Raw genomic sequence first — 15343 nt, forward strand, 5'->3', positions numbered from 1 at the left:
GTTATTATATCACCCCAGTTCCTCAGTCAGGGTTCAATGTCCCCTTTCCAGGTTATTATATCACCCCAGTTCCTTAGTCAGGGTTCATTGTCCCCTTTCCAGGTTATTATATCACCCCAGTTCCTCAGTCAGGGTTCATTTCCCCCTTTCCAGGTTATTATATCACCCCAGTTCCGCGGTCAGGGTTCATTGTCAGGCCCTTGGAGATGTGTTATTATATCCCCCCAGTTCCTCAGTCAGGGTTCATTGTCCCCTTTCCAGGTTATTATATCACCCCAGTTCCTCAGTCAGGGTTCATGGTCCCCTTTCCAGGTTATTATATCACCCCAGTTCCTCAGTCAGGGTTCATTGTCCCCTTTCCAGGTTATTATATCACCCCAGTTCCTCAGTCAGGGTTCATTGTCCCCTTTCAAGGTTATTATATCACCCCAGTTCCTCAGTCAGGGTTCAATGTCCCCTTTCCAGGTTATTATATCACCCCTGTTCCTCAGTCAGGGTTCATTTTCCCCTTTCCAGGTTATTATATCACCCCAGTTCCTCAGTCTGGGTTCATTGTCCCCTTTCCAGGTTATTATATCACCCCAGTTCCTCAGTCAGGGTTCATTTTCCCCTTTCCAGGTTATTATATCACCCCAGTTCCGCGGTCAGGGTTCATTGTCAGGCCCTGGGAGATGTGTTATTATATCCCCCCAGTTCCTCAGTCAGGGTTCATTGTCCCCTTTCCAGGTTATTATATCACCCCAGTTCCTCAGTCAGGGTTCATGGTCCCCCACAGAAATGAATTTGTCCTTGCACAGTCTTGGTTCATTAAATCGGAATACTTTTTATAGCTTACATGCTTAAGTATTGGCATATTATTATAAAAATTACATACTGTTAAGATATATCTCTGTGTCAACATTGTATGTCATTATTGAATGTACTAAATAGATAGAATGAACAGGATCATTTAAGTACAAACCAACGAATTCAACATTTCTTACTAATCAAGTCAGTAAGCATCGGCTTACTTTAAATTTAGGATTACTTCGACCTTAACAAAAGAAATGGATTAACATGACAAAATATTGTGATATATATTTTTCTTTTGACCTGAAAATCCTTTTAAATTGTGTTTAAATGTATACCCGATGTATACACTTGAATTATTGAATACAAACTGCTCCTTATAATAACTATAAAAGATTTAAATGATTTGGAAATGATCGGCTTGTGATGTTTCCATGATAGAGACCATATTAAACACCTTTGTCATTGAGGAATTTTGCTGATAAACTAATGTTTATAAAGAACACAAGACACTGTATTGGTTATAATCTTTAAACAGTTTACAATTAAACAAGGAAGATTTTCCAAAGGGTTGGACTTATTGATTTAAATTTTATGCTGAATATACATGTATAGTATTAGTCTGGGTATTGTTCCTTTCCCACACACACACACACATACATGCACACTTCTCATTACACAAATTATGAAATAAAATTCTTTAAGATAGACAATAATAAATTGAAACTTCCATTTCCATAATTCTAATGAAATGTGACAATCTTCCATTTTCATAATCCTAATTATTTAATGTGACAAGTCAAGCTAACCAGTAGACATAAGAGTTTATAGAGAACAGATAAGTTAATTAGGGATACAGTACTTGTTGACCTGACAACACATTAATGATGATTGTACTCATGCCAACATGTCTGATGTATTTAACAGTAGATTTTACCAGATATTACTCACAATCTGACTTCATGTACTCAATAACAACTCTATTATTCATTGACACAGAGTTACCATGCTGTCAAGTCACCTTTCTCAGGATTTTACTGAGTGGTTCTGATAATAATTTTGCCCATAGATTGATTGAAGACTCAATTCATAAAATAGTAATATTTTAATGAAAACCAACCCACAATAATCCAAAAATCACAAAGGAAGTAGGCTTAACATATGTATTTTGTTGGACACAATAAGTCCATCCATACACTTTTCATTCTTTTCAAATATTTCAACAGAAAAACTTATTTAAAAAAATTTCAAATTGTTTTACCAGGCAAACTTAGAGCAACTTCCCTGATAATTTATAGTTAACTTGAACTACTTCCCTGATATTGGTAGCTCATTTTTAGCTAACATTGAGCAGCTTCCCTGTTAATGAGATAGCTCATTTGTTGCAAACTTGAAGCAACTTCCCCAATAAAATTGATAGACTTGAAGCTACTTTTCTGATAAAATTGATAGCTCATTTGTAGCAAACTTGAAGCTACTAGCTTCCCTGATAAAATTGATAGCTCATTTGTAGCAAACATGAAGCTTCTTCCTTGAAAGTGTGATAGGTCATCATTTGTAGCAAACTAAGGGCAACTTCCCTGATAAAATTGATAGCTCATTTGTACCAAACTTGTAGCAACTTCCCGGATAAAATTAATAGCTCATTTGTAGCAAACTTGGAGAAACTTCCCTGATAAATTGGTAGCTCATTTGTAGCAAACTTTGAGCGACTTCCCTGATAAAATTGATAGCTCATTTGTAGCAAACTTGGAGAAACTTCCCTGATAAATTGATAGCTCATTTGTAGCAAACTTGAAGCTACTAGCTTCCCTGATAAAATTGATAGCTCATTTGTAGCAAGCATGAAGCTACTTCCCTTATAAAATTGATAGCTCATTTGTAGCAAACATGAAGCTACTTCCCTGATAAAATTGATAGCTCATTTGTAGCAAACTTGGAGCAACTTCCCTGAAAGTGTGATAGGTCATCATTTGTAGCAAACTAAGGGCAACTTCCCTGATAAAATTGATAGCTCATTTGTAGCAAACTTGAAGCAACTTCCCTGATAAAATTAACAGCTCATTTGTAGCAAACTTGGAACACTTCCCTGATAAATTGGTAGCTCATTTATAGCAAAATTTGAGCGATTTCCCTGATGATGTGTACAAACTTGGAGCAAATTCCCTAAAAAATTAATAGCTCATTTGTAGCAAACTTGGAGCTACAATGTACTTTCCTGATAAATTTTTAGCTCATTTGTAGCAAACTTATTGTTAGAGATTTTGTTGTGTAAATTACTTCAGAAAATGAACAGATAACCTGAAATATATGAAAATTTCTTTTGAAGTTATTGATTTATTCATGGAAATTCAAATATTTTACAGTCCTTGTCTTTTCTTAAATCAAGTTGATGGTAATCCTGATCATCAGGATTATACTTTAAGAAACATTGATGATTCAGTATATAACCATTAGGATAGGATAAAGGTCTGCAGAAAGCCTTGTTAGATTTCAAAGATGATCCTGTCTCATACTATTTGTAATAAAGATTACATCCCAGCTCCTTTGTTCTAACAGGGGTGATCTGAGCCGCATCACCCCTACCATATCACCCCAGTTTGAGTTTCTTTGTTATGCGTGCATTCCTTTGTTCTGTTACATTTTGGCGGGAATGTCAAATCCACTTTAAAAGTTATAATTAATTATACGGAAAAGATTATCAAAATGTACATAGAAAAAATCCAGTGTATATGCTGGGATTTGAACTCAGACCTTTAGCATATCAAGCCATGACACATACCACTACACCAGGACGACTGGATATTAACTAACAGTAATTTAACATACTTAAAGGAAGCAAGATCTTTTTATAAATGGGGGAGTTGGCAGACCTTTAATCAGTGTGGTTTAAACCTTCCTCGTTAATAAGTGAGTTGTCAGACTGATTGCTAAATTTGATTTTACACTTTTTCAAAAGTGGGGGAGTCGGTAAACAAGAGTGGGGCGAATTTTTTATAAAGTGGCGATATAGTGTTGGCCGATTGGCAAGTGGGGCGAGTTGACATTGTTTGATATCTACTCTTCAAGTTCGAGGGTCATAAAGAGTATTCATCATATAGTAATATATAAAGTATATTATAATGGTTTTGTGGCATTCTAAACTAGATCTTAAGAATTGTAAATGGTTTTTTGTCCTATCTAAAACAGCTGGGATGTAAAATAGTTATCCCACAAGGACGTGGTGTGTCAGTGTTAGTGATCTTACGTCCTTGTGGGATAACTATTAAGGATTGTTGACATTTGCCCTATCAGACTATTGACATACTACTGGTGGTATCTGAGACTATTTACATTCTATGAGGATGAAAGAAGAATGTCATTGTTGTGTCATCTCTGCCTTGATTAATGTTTAAGTAATGTCTGTTTACTATCTTTAGCTTTTGTACCTGTAAGTAAGAAATAACTTAATGACTTTGCCAACTACTAATTACAACCAGTAGGTAAATAGTGTATCTGATTGACTAAATAAAAACACTATACATGTTACAATCTGCTGAGTTAGGAGTTAATATGATGGATGGTTGTTTATGTAACTAAAGGAGGATAAATTGAATGCATATTGACAACAATGATAGTTGTTTATGTAACGTGGAGGGGGAAATATTGTATGCATATTTGACGACAATGATTAAGTGATGTTCTATCTTCACAAAATATTTTATCCTATGACATTCCCCATACTTAAGGCATAATAGGAAATTTTTAAACTAACCCATTGAATGCAAGTTTGTTAGATATGAGTGCATTTTCACAGAACAGTTTATGACAAGGATTAATAAAGACAAAAGACTATTTAGTGCTATAACAAACATTCTGTATTTAATCTACTGATTTATTCTAAATTTTTTACATTAAAACTAATTTGAAAAAATAGATATTATTTTACAGGATGATCAAACATATTTCCACACATTTTTGTCGAGCCTGCAACTTTTGTTGCAGAAAGCTCGACATAGGGATAGTGATCCGGCGGCTACGGCGGCGGCGGCTACGGCGGCGGCGGCTACAGCGGCGGCGGTGTTAGCTCACTTCTTAAAAGCTATATATTTTAGAATGTGGAAGACCTGGATGCTTCATATTTTGTATATGGATGCCTCATGTTACGAAGTTTCCGTCAGTCACATGTCCATTGTCCTTGACCTCATTTTCATGGTTCAGTGACCACTTGAAAAAAAAGTTCAGATTTTTTGTAATGTTAAATTCTCTCTTACTGTAAGTAATAGGATAACTATATTTCGTATGTGCGTACCTTGCAAGGTCCTCATGCCCGTCAGACAGTTTTCACTTGACCTCGACCTCATTTCATGGATCAGTGAACAAGGTTAAGTTTTGGTGGTCAAGTCCATATCTCAGATACTATAAGCAATATGTCTAGTATATTCGGTGTATGGAAGGACTGTAAGGTGTACATGTCCAACTGGCAGGTGTCATCTGACCTTGACCTCATTTTCATGGTTCAGTGATTATTGTTTAGATTTTGTGTTTTGGTCTGTTTTTCTCATACTATATGCAATAGGTTTACTATATTTGTTGTATGGAATGATTGTAAGGTGTACATGTCTAGCGGGCAGATGTCATCTGACCTTGATCTCATTTTCATGGTTCAGTGGTTATAGTTAAGTTTTTGTGTTTTGGTCTGTTTTTCTCATACTTTATGCAATAGGTTTACTATATTTGTTGTATGGAATGATTGTAAGGTGTACATGTCTAGCGGGCAGATGTCATCTGACCTTGACCTCATTTTCATGGTTCAGTGGTCAAAGTTACGTTTTTGAGTTTTGGTCTTTTTATCTAATACTATATGTCATAGGTCAACTATATTTGGTGTATGGAAATATTTTATGATCTATATGTCAATCGTGCAGGTTTTATTTGACCTTGACCTGGTTTTCACGGTTCATTGCTCAGTGTTAAGTTTTTGTGTTTTGGTCTATTTTCTTAAACTATAAGCAATAGGCTCAACTATATTTGTCATGTTTGTTGTATGGAAGCATTGTTAGCTGTACATGTCTGCCTGGCATATGGTTCAACTGACCTTGACCTCATTTTCATGATTCATGTTAAGTTTATGTGACAGTCGTAATAAAGAGTATCAACATAATATCAATGATTAGTAAAGAAGGCGAGACATTTCAGTGTGTGCACTCTTGTTTAACATTATCAATAAAATATAAGGACATCTAAGCTCTTTAAAAATTCATAGATTAAAAACCCAATCAATAAAAATATTGTGTCCCCGAACAGCAATCTTTTAGTACTTTGAGATCAAACCAAAAATGTCATAATTTGCATCTACAGATAATTGGAGATATATATTAATCATGGTTATCCATGAATTTATTTTGTTTCAAAACAAAACTTTTGTCTTGTGACATGATTTCATGGTTTTGTTTTTGTACTATTGAAAGTAAATATACCAATGTTTTAATAAATTTATATTTATAAGATAACAATAAACATTCTGTGATCTTATTTTCCAGAACCTGGACATTGTGTGGTACACCTGAATATCTTGCTCCTGAAATCATACAGTCAAGGGGACATAACAAGGCTGTCGACTGGTGGTCTTTAGGAATATTAATATATGAAATGCTTGTAGGGTTAGTATTATCTATAGTACTTATATTTCATTGTAGGTTATAAACCTCATTGATTTATCCTTAATATGTAAGAGAGTTTTGATATGGGGACGAAGTCCCCAATTACGGTAGAAAAATTCAATAAAAAAAAAAAAAAAAAAAAAAAATCAGGAAAATTTCCCGAATTTTTCATTGTACTAATGAACTCAAAATCGTTAACTTTTTTTTTCAGATCTACTTCCGTTTCCCGTCTTTTTCCTTTTCCGGTCTTGTTTGCATGAGACTTTGAATAAAATGTATATTTATCAACATATCAACATATCAACAAATATAGGAAGGAACTCAACACCCAATCATTTTTAATAATTGTTTGATATGAAAAAAAACGTTACCTGGATAACAGCGTTTCTTTGTTTACATTGAATATGACGTCATAACTTAAATAACGTCACAACTAAACCCCTAACAACAGAACCAACATCGGAAACGTTACGGTATTTCCGGTTTTTTTTTATCAACATGTTTGAATTAAAAAAAAAAATACAGACTTCGTCCCCATTCACAGGTAATGCCTGCCTCATATTAAAGGAACATTAGTTGTCTAATGCTCTTACATTTGCTTACCAACATGTAAAATGTATATAAATGAAATTCTAATGCAATTATTTTGTATCAATGGTTCTGATTGGATGACATTTAGCGTAAAATTCTCTATGTCCTTGTCTGTAACTAAGGAAGCCGACATTTTGATTACTAAATGTATTGACATGTAATTTCTACAATAATAAGCCAAAAAGCTCACATGTTGCACCTACAATTCTTGTTTTTATCAATTAATATTACATTCTGAAGCGGCACAGAAGCCAGAAAATGCCCGGTGTTTATGTTTGGTGCAGGAAGCATACATATGACGTCACCCAGTGTAGGGGCCAAAGAAGATAACATCTTTTCAGGGAATTTTCTTTAATGAAGATTTTACACTGAAATAATGATTGAAATTTAATTATGAACTTGTTTTGCATTAGAATAGAGATAATTTGAAGCTTTGCAGACGTCCATCGGTAGTTTTACTGTCGCAAATACCCCTTTCCCTGTCTCTGCTACACGTCGCCAGGTAAGCTAAATTTGCGACAGTAAAACTACTGATGGACGTCCTTAAAGCTTCAAATACAATACAGTTATCTCTTAAACTAGAAAGTTCCGAAACAATACACAATGCATGGAATTGTTATAAAGTATCAATATTTCATTCTTATTTGTTACCGGATACAATCTTATAAATAACATGGTCAAATCCAGAGATTGCTATTAAATGGACATGTGACTTTGATACATGTATGTAAGTTTATTGTCCTTAGGAGCAACTATTGTCCTGAGGTGTAGCCGAGGGCAATAGTTGTATCCAAGGGACAATAAACTTACTATTCCACGAATATCCAGTCAGTAAGTGTTTTATTATATCAGAAAAGACAACAGACAATAAATGGTGATGATACTAGTAAATCAAATACCTTCATATTAAAAAGAAGAAACAAAACCATAACGTTAACTTCATAGTTATGTTCAAATGCTAAGGCTACGTCTTGCACTGGTGTCAACCCTATACTAGATACAATAGGTAAAACACGACGTTGTTACTCCCGCGTTATTTTCAAAATCCTCCAATCGTGTAGCTGCATTTAAAATTCCTCGAAATATAATGACGCTTGCGGTCAAATAGTTTCACCCAGGTCCAATAATTGGAAATCTTTTACCGGTTCAATAGTTCAAAGCTTGTAATTTGCAAAATAGTGAAAATATTGTGTACTTATTTTATATAGAAAATGATAACTGAGGTATAATACAAACAATTATTAATTGATCTATGGTGTCAAATAGAGGTTATAAAAAAGAACTTCTCTGGTTAACAAATTAAATGAAAATTTGTGACTTGTTTGCATAATTGTATAACCATAGCAAAGCTCATATATATGAGATCAAAGCATTATAATGGCTAACAAAAGGCTTGTTTTCTCTGATCTCTTTTATACCTTATAGAATTTGGCCTATTTGTTAATTGCCAACTAGGTTTATTTGTTCATAGATTTTTGCAAGATAAAAACTATAGATTAATTTTGAAGGTTACAGTTTACTTTTGTCTGTTTATTGCCAAAGGAGGATTTGAATAAAGCGTCATTAGGATGTGTTTATAAACTTGTATTTTGTTATCTGTGTCAACTAAGTTCCTATTGTTGGACATGGAAACAAATGTATTTAACAATTATAAAGAATATATTAATAATCATATTTCTTTCTTTTCATTGTAGTTATCCTCCATTCTTTGATGAAAATACTTTCAAGATTTATGAGAAGATTTTGGAGGGAAAAATAGAATGGCCCAGACATTTAGACCCTGTAGCGAAGTAAGCCTTAGCAAGTTTTGTTAACTCATCTTGCATTGCAGAGGCGGATTTTTTTTTGGGGGGGGGGACCGGGCCCCCCCTTTTTCAGAAAAATTTGGTTGGTTATATAGGGAATCACTTAAGTGTGATGTAATCGGCCTCCCCCCCCTTTAGGCATTCAGTGGGCCCCCTCTTATGAAAATTTTTAAATCCGCCACTGCATTGCAACTGATAAAAATACAAAAATTATTACTGTTAAATTTCCTATTTTCCAATGTTTTTGTTTCTTCTGTAACAAAAGTCACCACAAAGGAAGGACATAGAAACCATAGAGTCTACACCATTAGTTTCCTTACGTTTGTTTCTTCTGTAACAAAAGTCACAAAGGAAGGACAAAGAAACCATAGAGTCTGCACCATTAGTTTCCTTACGTTTGTTTCTTCTGTAACAAAAGTCACCACAAAGGAAGGACATAGAAACCATAGAGTCTACACCATTAGTTTCCTTACATTTTGTTTTTTTGAGAATTTTTTGTCAAACATTCACACAATTTTACTGAACTTGGACAGAAGGTTCTTGGTAGTAATTAGATAGTATCTGAAACAAATTTTTTTCTTTTTTTCCCACTTACACTAGGGATGAAATTCAAACACAACAGATCAGACCATTTCAAACTAATCTACAGTCTGCATGAACTATTTCTTATTTAGAATGACTAGGAAACCTTATGTTAAGATTTCTTTGTCTTCAATGCAGCATCACCATTAGAAACCAATATTAGTCCCGAGGGCCGATACAGGGTAGATGGTACAGACTAGAAAAAAAAACCTCAAAACTTCTGTATTAGTACTAAGTATATGATATATTAATCTATTGACAGAGATCTTATAAAGAAGTTATTAGTCCAAGACAGAACGAAGCGACTTGGTAATATGAAGGTAGGTGTATATACAAGTACAATATCATTATGGAATAAATATCTTTGGGATATCTGGTGCAGTAAAGTAAAAATCAAATGTATTATAATTCTCTTTTTATATTTGTTTAGGTAAAGGTTATGTTCTCAGTTATTTTCCTACAGTTTACCTTAAGGTAAAAAAATCATATTGTCAGGATTTTATTTTGCATGACCGATTCACAAAATGATGGGAAGTTTGATATAAAAAGGCAATATTTGATTTTCAACATTTCTTCACAGGGTACCAAATGACACAGAAAGTACCAACTACAGCTTACTATTCTACCTTCAACAATGAGCAATTCCCATGTCGCCTTTTCAAAGTGACCAATGAAAAACAATTCAAAAGAGAAAACTGAATTGAGTTTATTAAATTTCTTTTCAAATGAAGAAGTACGAATGAGACAACTTTCCACCCAGATGAGGTGGATGTTAGCAATAAAAGGCAATAAAAACAGATTTCTGACAGACTGTTGTGTAATGATCACCTAAGGGTTTGGTTTTTTTTAGGTTTATAAAAACATTTTGAATTCAAGGGAGAAAATGGCCTTACATTTGTCAATTACAGACAGGATATTTGTAAGACAAAACAAAACAATATACTGTTTACTTATTTAAATACAATATCCAAAAAGTCATCTTACAGACATGATATTTTTAAGACAAAAAACAGCATACTGTATACTCATTTGAATACAATATCTAAAAAGATCATAATGTAACAAGGATACCATGACAATGTATTTTTCTTCAATAGAATGGTACAGAAGATTGTAAAAGACATAAATGGTTTAAGAATATTGTTTGGGAAGATGTTGTGGCCAGGAAATTAACGGTGAGTGCAATAACATTGTTTATAAAAATCTGACAGATGTAAAAAAAAAATGTACTATACATTAACTCATTTACAATGATATTTCATTTTTTGCCTTGAGCAGCTGATTTTGCTGTGACTTAATTTCTGATTGTCTATCTTTCTTAGTATATATTTATATTAAGAAAGCCCTAAGACTTAATAGTGAAAATGAATTATACTCAAATTATTTTCATTATATATTTTGAAAGAGTAATAACCCAGTCCCACTGGTCCATGATTGCACTACGACCTGTGATAAAAAAATGGAAATTTTGATGATCGTGTAGATCGCAGTCGTGGTGAGGTCTTTAAGATCATGATGAGCGTGGCTTACTTTAATGTTCAAAACAATCATGGTGCGGTCAAGGCGAAATCAGGTCGCAGTAGAAGCGTAGTGAGAGTGCAGTAAGGACGTGGTAAGATCGCAAAGATCGCTGTACCATCGTATTGAAAGCATGATTCTATTCGGAGAGACTTCCCTACGATCTCGCAGTGTTGTTATTATCTGCTCACTACAACCATCACGCTCTCACTGCGACCCAACTACCCTTCCACTAAGACTTTACCAACTTTACTCCACACTCTTAAATACAATAGTAAGATTCTAGCATGCCCATGCCGTCCTCATCATGCTCTTACGATCTGACTATGTTCATCCTAAGACCATCATGCTCATTGTCATTTTCACAAAAAATATATAATAGCTCTCCAGGTTTTGTTTGTCTGTATCTGTGTCATCCCTGCTATCATTCACTGAAACATCCTTATTTATTGTTTGATGGACCAACATAAGGTTGTGATTCAGTTTACATTAGTCGTTCCGACATCTCTGCTGTATTAGGATTCAATACTATCAGATCTCCCTCTGCCTCTACATCTACCCCAACACCATGCCCACATGTTCTGGTAGATTTTGGTGCCATGACTGTGTTGTCCAGAGAAATCTATGTATTATTCAGAAATAGAAGGAATAGAACAGTATTAATATGCAAGATGTTGCATCATGTTGCAATCAGATAACTCATGATATGGTCGTAATGAGAATGTGATGAGCGTAGCAAGATCATGATAATCTTAGAAAAAGCGTGGTGAGAATGTGGTATAATCAAAGCAGGATTGTTGTTAGAGTGTAATGAGGAGGTAGTATAATCATGGAAAACAATGAAAAGAAAAAAAATCATGCTGTTCATATTGCGACCTTACCAAGATCTGAATTAATTTAAACCAATAACTTGAAAAAATGAGTGAATTTACCATATATTAATATAATAGGTCTGCATCTTTTGTGATATGTAACAACTTGTACAGGGAAACCATATAAGGTTGTTGGTAGTTTTCATATTGTATGAATACAAACTGAGTGCCATATGATATATAAAAAGTCTATCTGATAACAACTCCCATTTTTTTATTTCAGCCCCCTGTTGTTCCTAAGTTATCTCATGCTGGTGACACTAAGAACTTTGATGAACATAACTCTTTTATTTTTTATTCCAGCCCCCTGTTGTTCCAAAGTTATCTCATGCTGGTGATACTTAGAACTTTGATGAATATAACTCTCTTATTTGTTATTTCAGTCCTCTGGTTGTTCCTAAGCTATCTCATGCTGGTGATACTTAGAACTTTGATGAATATAACTCTCTTATTTGTTATTTCAGTCCTCTGGTTGTTCCTAAGCTATCTCATGCTGGTGATACTTAGAACTTTGATGAATTTAACTCTCTTATTTTGTATTTCAGCCCCCTGTTGTTCCAAAGTTATCTCATGCTGGTGATACTTAGAACTTTGATGAATTTAACTCTCTTATTTTTTATTTCAGCCCCCTGTTGTTCCTAAGTTATCTCATGCTGGTGATACTAAGAACTTTGATGAATATCCAGAGACTGACATTAACTCCGTACCAGCAGCTACAGAAGCTGAAATAGAACCGTTCCAAGAATTCTGATCTCGCCTGGTACTCATAGCATAATATGGACAGTGGCAGCAATTTATTATGTCCATTATAAGTGGTCATACATCTGTGTCCATTGTAAGTGGTCATACATCTATGTCCATTGTTAGTGGTCAAGCATTTGTGTCCATTGTTAGTGGTCATACATCTAGGCAATTCAAATGGAATTATAATTTTCTGTGACATCAACTTTTTGGAGGATTTCTTTGGTATTTCAATGTGTACACTATTCATTGATATTCTCAATATAGAGTTTATAATGTGACCCGTATTAAGACAATCAGGATTATGGAATAGAAACAGAATATCGATGACCTTTACTAGTTGTCTTTGGAAAAATACGCTTTCAGTTACTCATCAAATTTTTGAATGCCGAAATTTGAAAGAAGAAATGATGGTATAGGAATTAAAGCATATTTTTATGGATGTCAGCAGTTTTCAAATTCAAAACAACTAGTGATTCTAATGCAAACACTTCATTTATTTTAATTAGCTGTGCAGAGTCCCCTTGCAGTTGTCAAGAAGGTTAAGATATTTTATATCTTTATATCTTTAATATCTTTAATATCAGACAAAAAGAAATGTTATAATATTGTTATCTGGCAACCTGATTTTACTCTTTAACCATGTTTACAGGATATTTTTAATGATTTTTTAATATTTTCGTCTGTTTTAAGACCTTTCTATGTTGGATCCATTTTTGTATGAACTTTGCAATTTTTTGGCATAAAATATCTGGACTTTTGTTCAGAACTTGCTGAAAAAACATTGGGCTCATCCATTAAGGTCTTATGCGTACAGAACTTGGCCAACAAAACATTGTGCTCATCCATTAAGGTCTTATGCATACAGAACTTGGCCCACAAAACATTGGGCTCATCCATTAAGGTCTTATGCATACAGAACTTGGCCCACAAAACATTGGGCTCATCCATTAAGGTCTTATGCATACAGAACTTGGCCCACAAAACATTGGGCTCATCCATTTAGGTCTTATGCTTACAATATTAATTTAGAAACATGTGCACTTAAATTTATATTAGACATTGATTTTCTTATCTATATAAAAACAATAAAAGTCCCTTTGAAGTTTCTAATTTGTAATCAGAAACACAAATATTATTACGGGGAAAATTAATCCAAGTTCCATTACCTTTATGTTCGAATTAGAGGTTATTTTATAAGGAATGCTAAATTTTTGTAAAATGTAAATTGGTTTCCGAAAATAAATCGAATGATTGCCATTTATATGTAAGAGTGAATATGCCCATCAAATCTGTGATTCTTAAATTTTTTTATATTTTATAAAAGAAGTAGTCTGTAGACTCTGGAATAATAATAACATGAATTCCATTAATCTGAGTTTGTTATATTATCATTATATATATCATATGTGTTTTGAATGTGAGAGAGCTTTAAAGACAATGTATGGTACAATTGATCCAGCCTAGTTTTAGTTTTTTTGTGAAAAAGATTATTTAAAAGTTTTGTTTTGTCAGTGTGAATGATTTCATTGATGAATAATCTCTGTGAAGATCCTAATTTAGATAACTTTTACTAATTTTATATTTAATATTGGTTTATCCATATTTTGAATATAATATATAGCTTATTTATTTTGTTTTTTTATCCCTTTATAGTGCTACTTTTAGTATTAAAACATGTTAAGACTGTCATCAGTTTAGTGGCCGATGTAAAGTTTATCATCAATTTAGTGGCAGATGTGAAGTCTGTCATCAATTTAGTGGCAGATGTGAAGTCTGTCATCAATTTAGTGGCAGATGTGAAGTCATCAATTTAGTGGCAGATGAAAAGTCTGTCATCAATTTAGTGGCAGATGTGAAGTCATCAATTTAGTGGCAGATGTGAAGTCATCAATTTAGTGGCAGATGTGAAGTCTGTCATCAATTTAGTGGCAGATGTGAAGTCATCAATTTAGTGGCAGATGTGAAGTCATCAATTTAGTGGCAGATGTGAAGTCTGTAATCAATTTAGTGGTATATGGTCTAGGCACTTGTCAATTGTGAGAGACTGATGTTTAATTGTTTGTATTTTATTGCTGGGTTGCTGTCTCCTCTTATATTCACATGTATTGTGCCTACACATAGTTACTTACCAATGAAGATTAAGATGTGTTCTTCACTATTCTTTCTTTCTTGTAAACTTCAGGAATCATTTCAATAACTCTACAAATCCTTTTTTAGCTCACCTGGCCCGAAGGGCCAAGTGAGCTTTTCTCATCACTTGGCGTCCGGCGTCCGGCGTCGTCCGTCGTCGTCCGTCGTCGTCCTGCGTCCGTCGTCGTTAACTTTTACAAAAATCTTCTCCTCTGAAACTGCTGGGCCAAATTTAACCAAACATGGCCAAAATCATTATTAGGGTATCTAGTTTAAAAATTGTGTCCGGTGACCCGCCCAACCAACCAAGATGGCCGCCATGGCTAAAAATAGAACATAGGGTTAAAATGCAGTTTTTGGCTTATAACTCAAAAACCAAAGCATTTAGAGCAAATCTGACATGGGGTAAAATTGTTTATCAGGTTAAGATCTATCTGCCCTGAAATTGTCAGATGAATCGGACAACCCGTTGTTGGGTTGCTGCCCCTGAATTGGTAATTTTGAGAAAATTTTAATGTTTTTGGTTATTATCTTGAATATTATTATAGATAGAGATAAACTGTAAACAGCAAAAATGTTCAGCAAAGTAAGATCTACAAATAAGTCAACATGACCAAAATGGTCTGTTGACCCCTTTAGAAGTTATTGCCCTTTATAGTCAATTTTTAAC

General features: G+C 34.0%; 1 protein-coding gene across 1 annotated transcript in view; it reads left to right on the forward strand.

The window, feature by feature from the left end:
• LOC139518118 (cAMP-dependent protein kinase catalytic subunit 3-like) overlaps positions 1 to 13138 on the forward strand; it is a 54600-nt gene extending 41462 nt beyond the window's left edge. The window contains exons 4-8 of the mRNA XM_071309790.1: positions 6312 to 6431; positions 8717 to 8812; positions 9672 to 9729; positions 10507 to 10584; positions 12425 to 13138. Of these exons, the coding sequence (XP_071165891.1) occupies positions 6312 to 6431; positions 8717 to 8812; positions 9672 to 9729; positions 10507 to 10584; positions 12425 to 12550 (478 nt within the window). The 3' untranslated portion in view covers positions 12551 to 13138. The remainder of the gene's footprint in view (positions 1 to 6311; positions 6432 to 8716; positions 8813 to 9671; positions 9730 to 10506; positions 10585 to 12424) is intronic.
• Positions 13139 to 15343: the final 2205 nt, after the last annotated feature.

The sequence above is a fragment of the Mytilus edulis genome, chromosome 3 (assembly GCF_963676685.1).
Source record: "Mytilus edulis chromosome 3, xbMytEdul2.2, whole genome shotgun sequence".
NCBI classification, from domain to species: domain Eukaryota; kingdom Metazoa; phylum Mollusca; class Bivalvia; order Mytilida; family Mytilidae; genus Mytilus; species Mytilus edulis.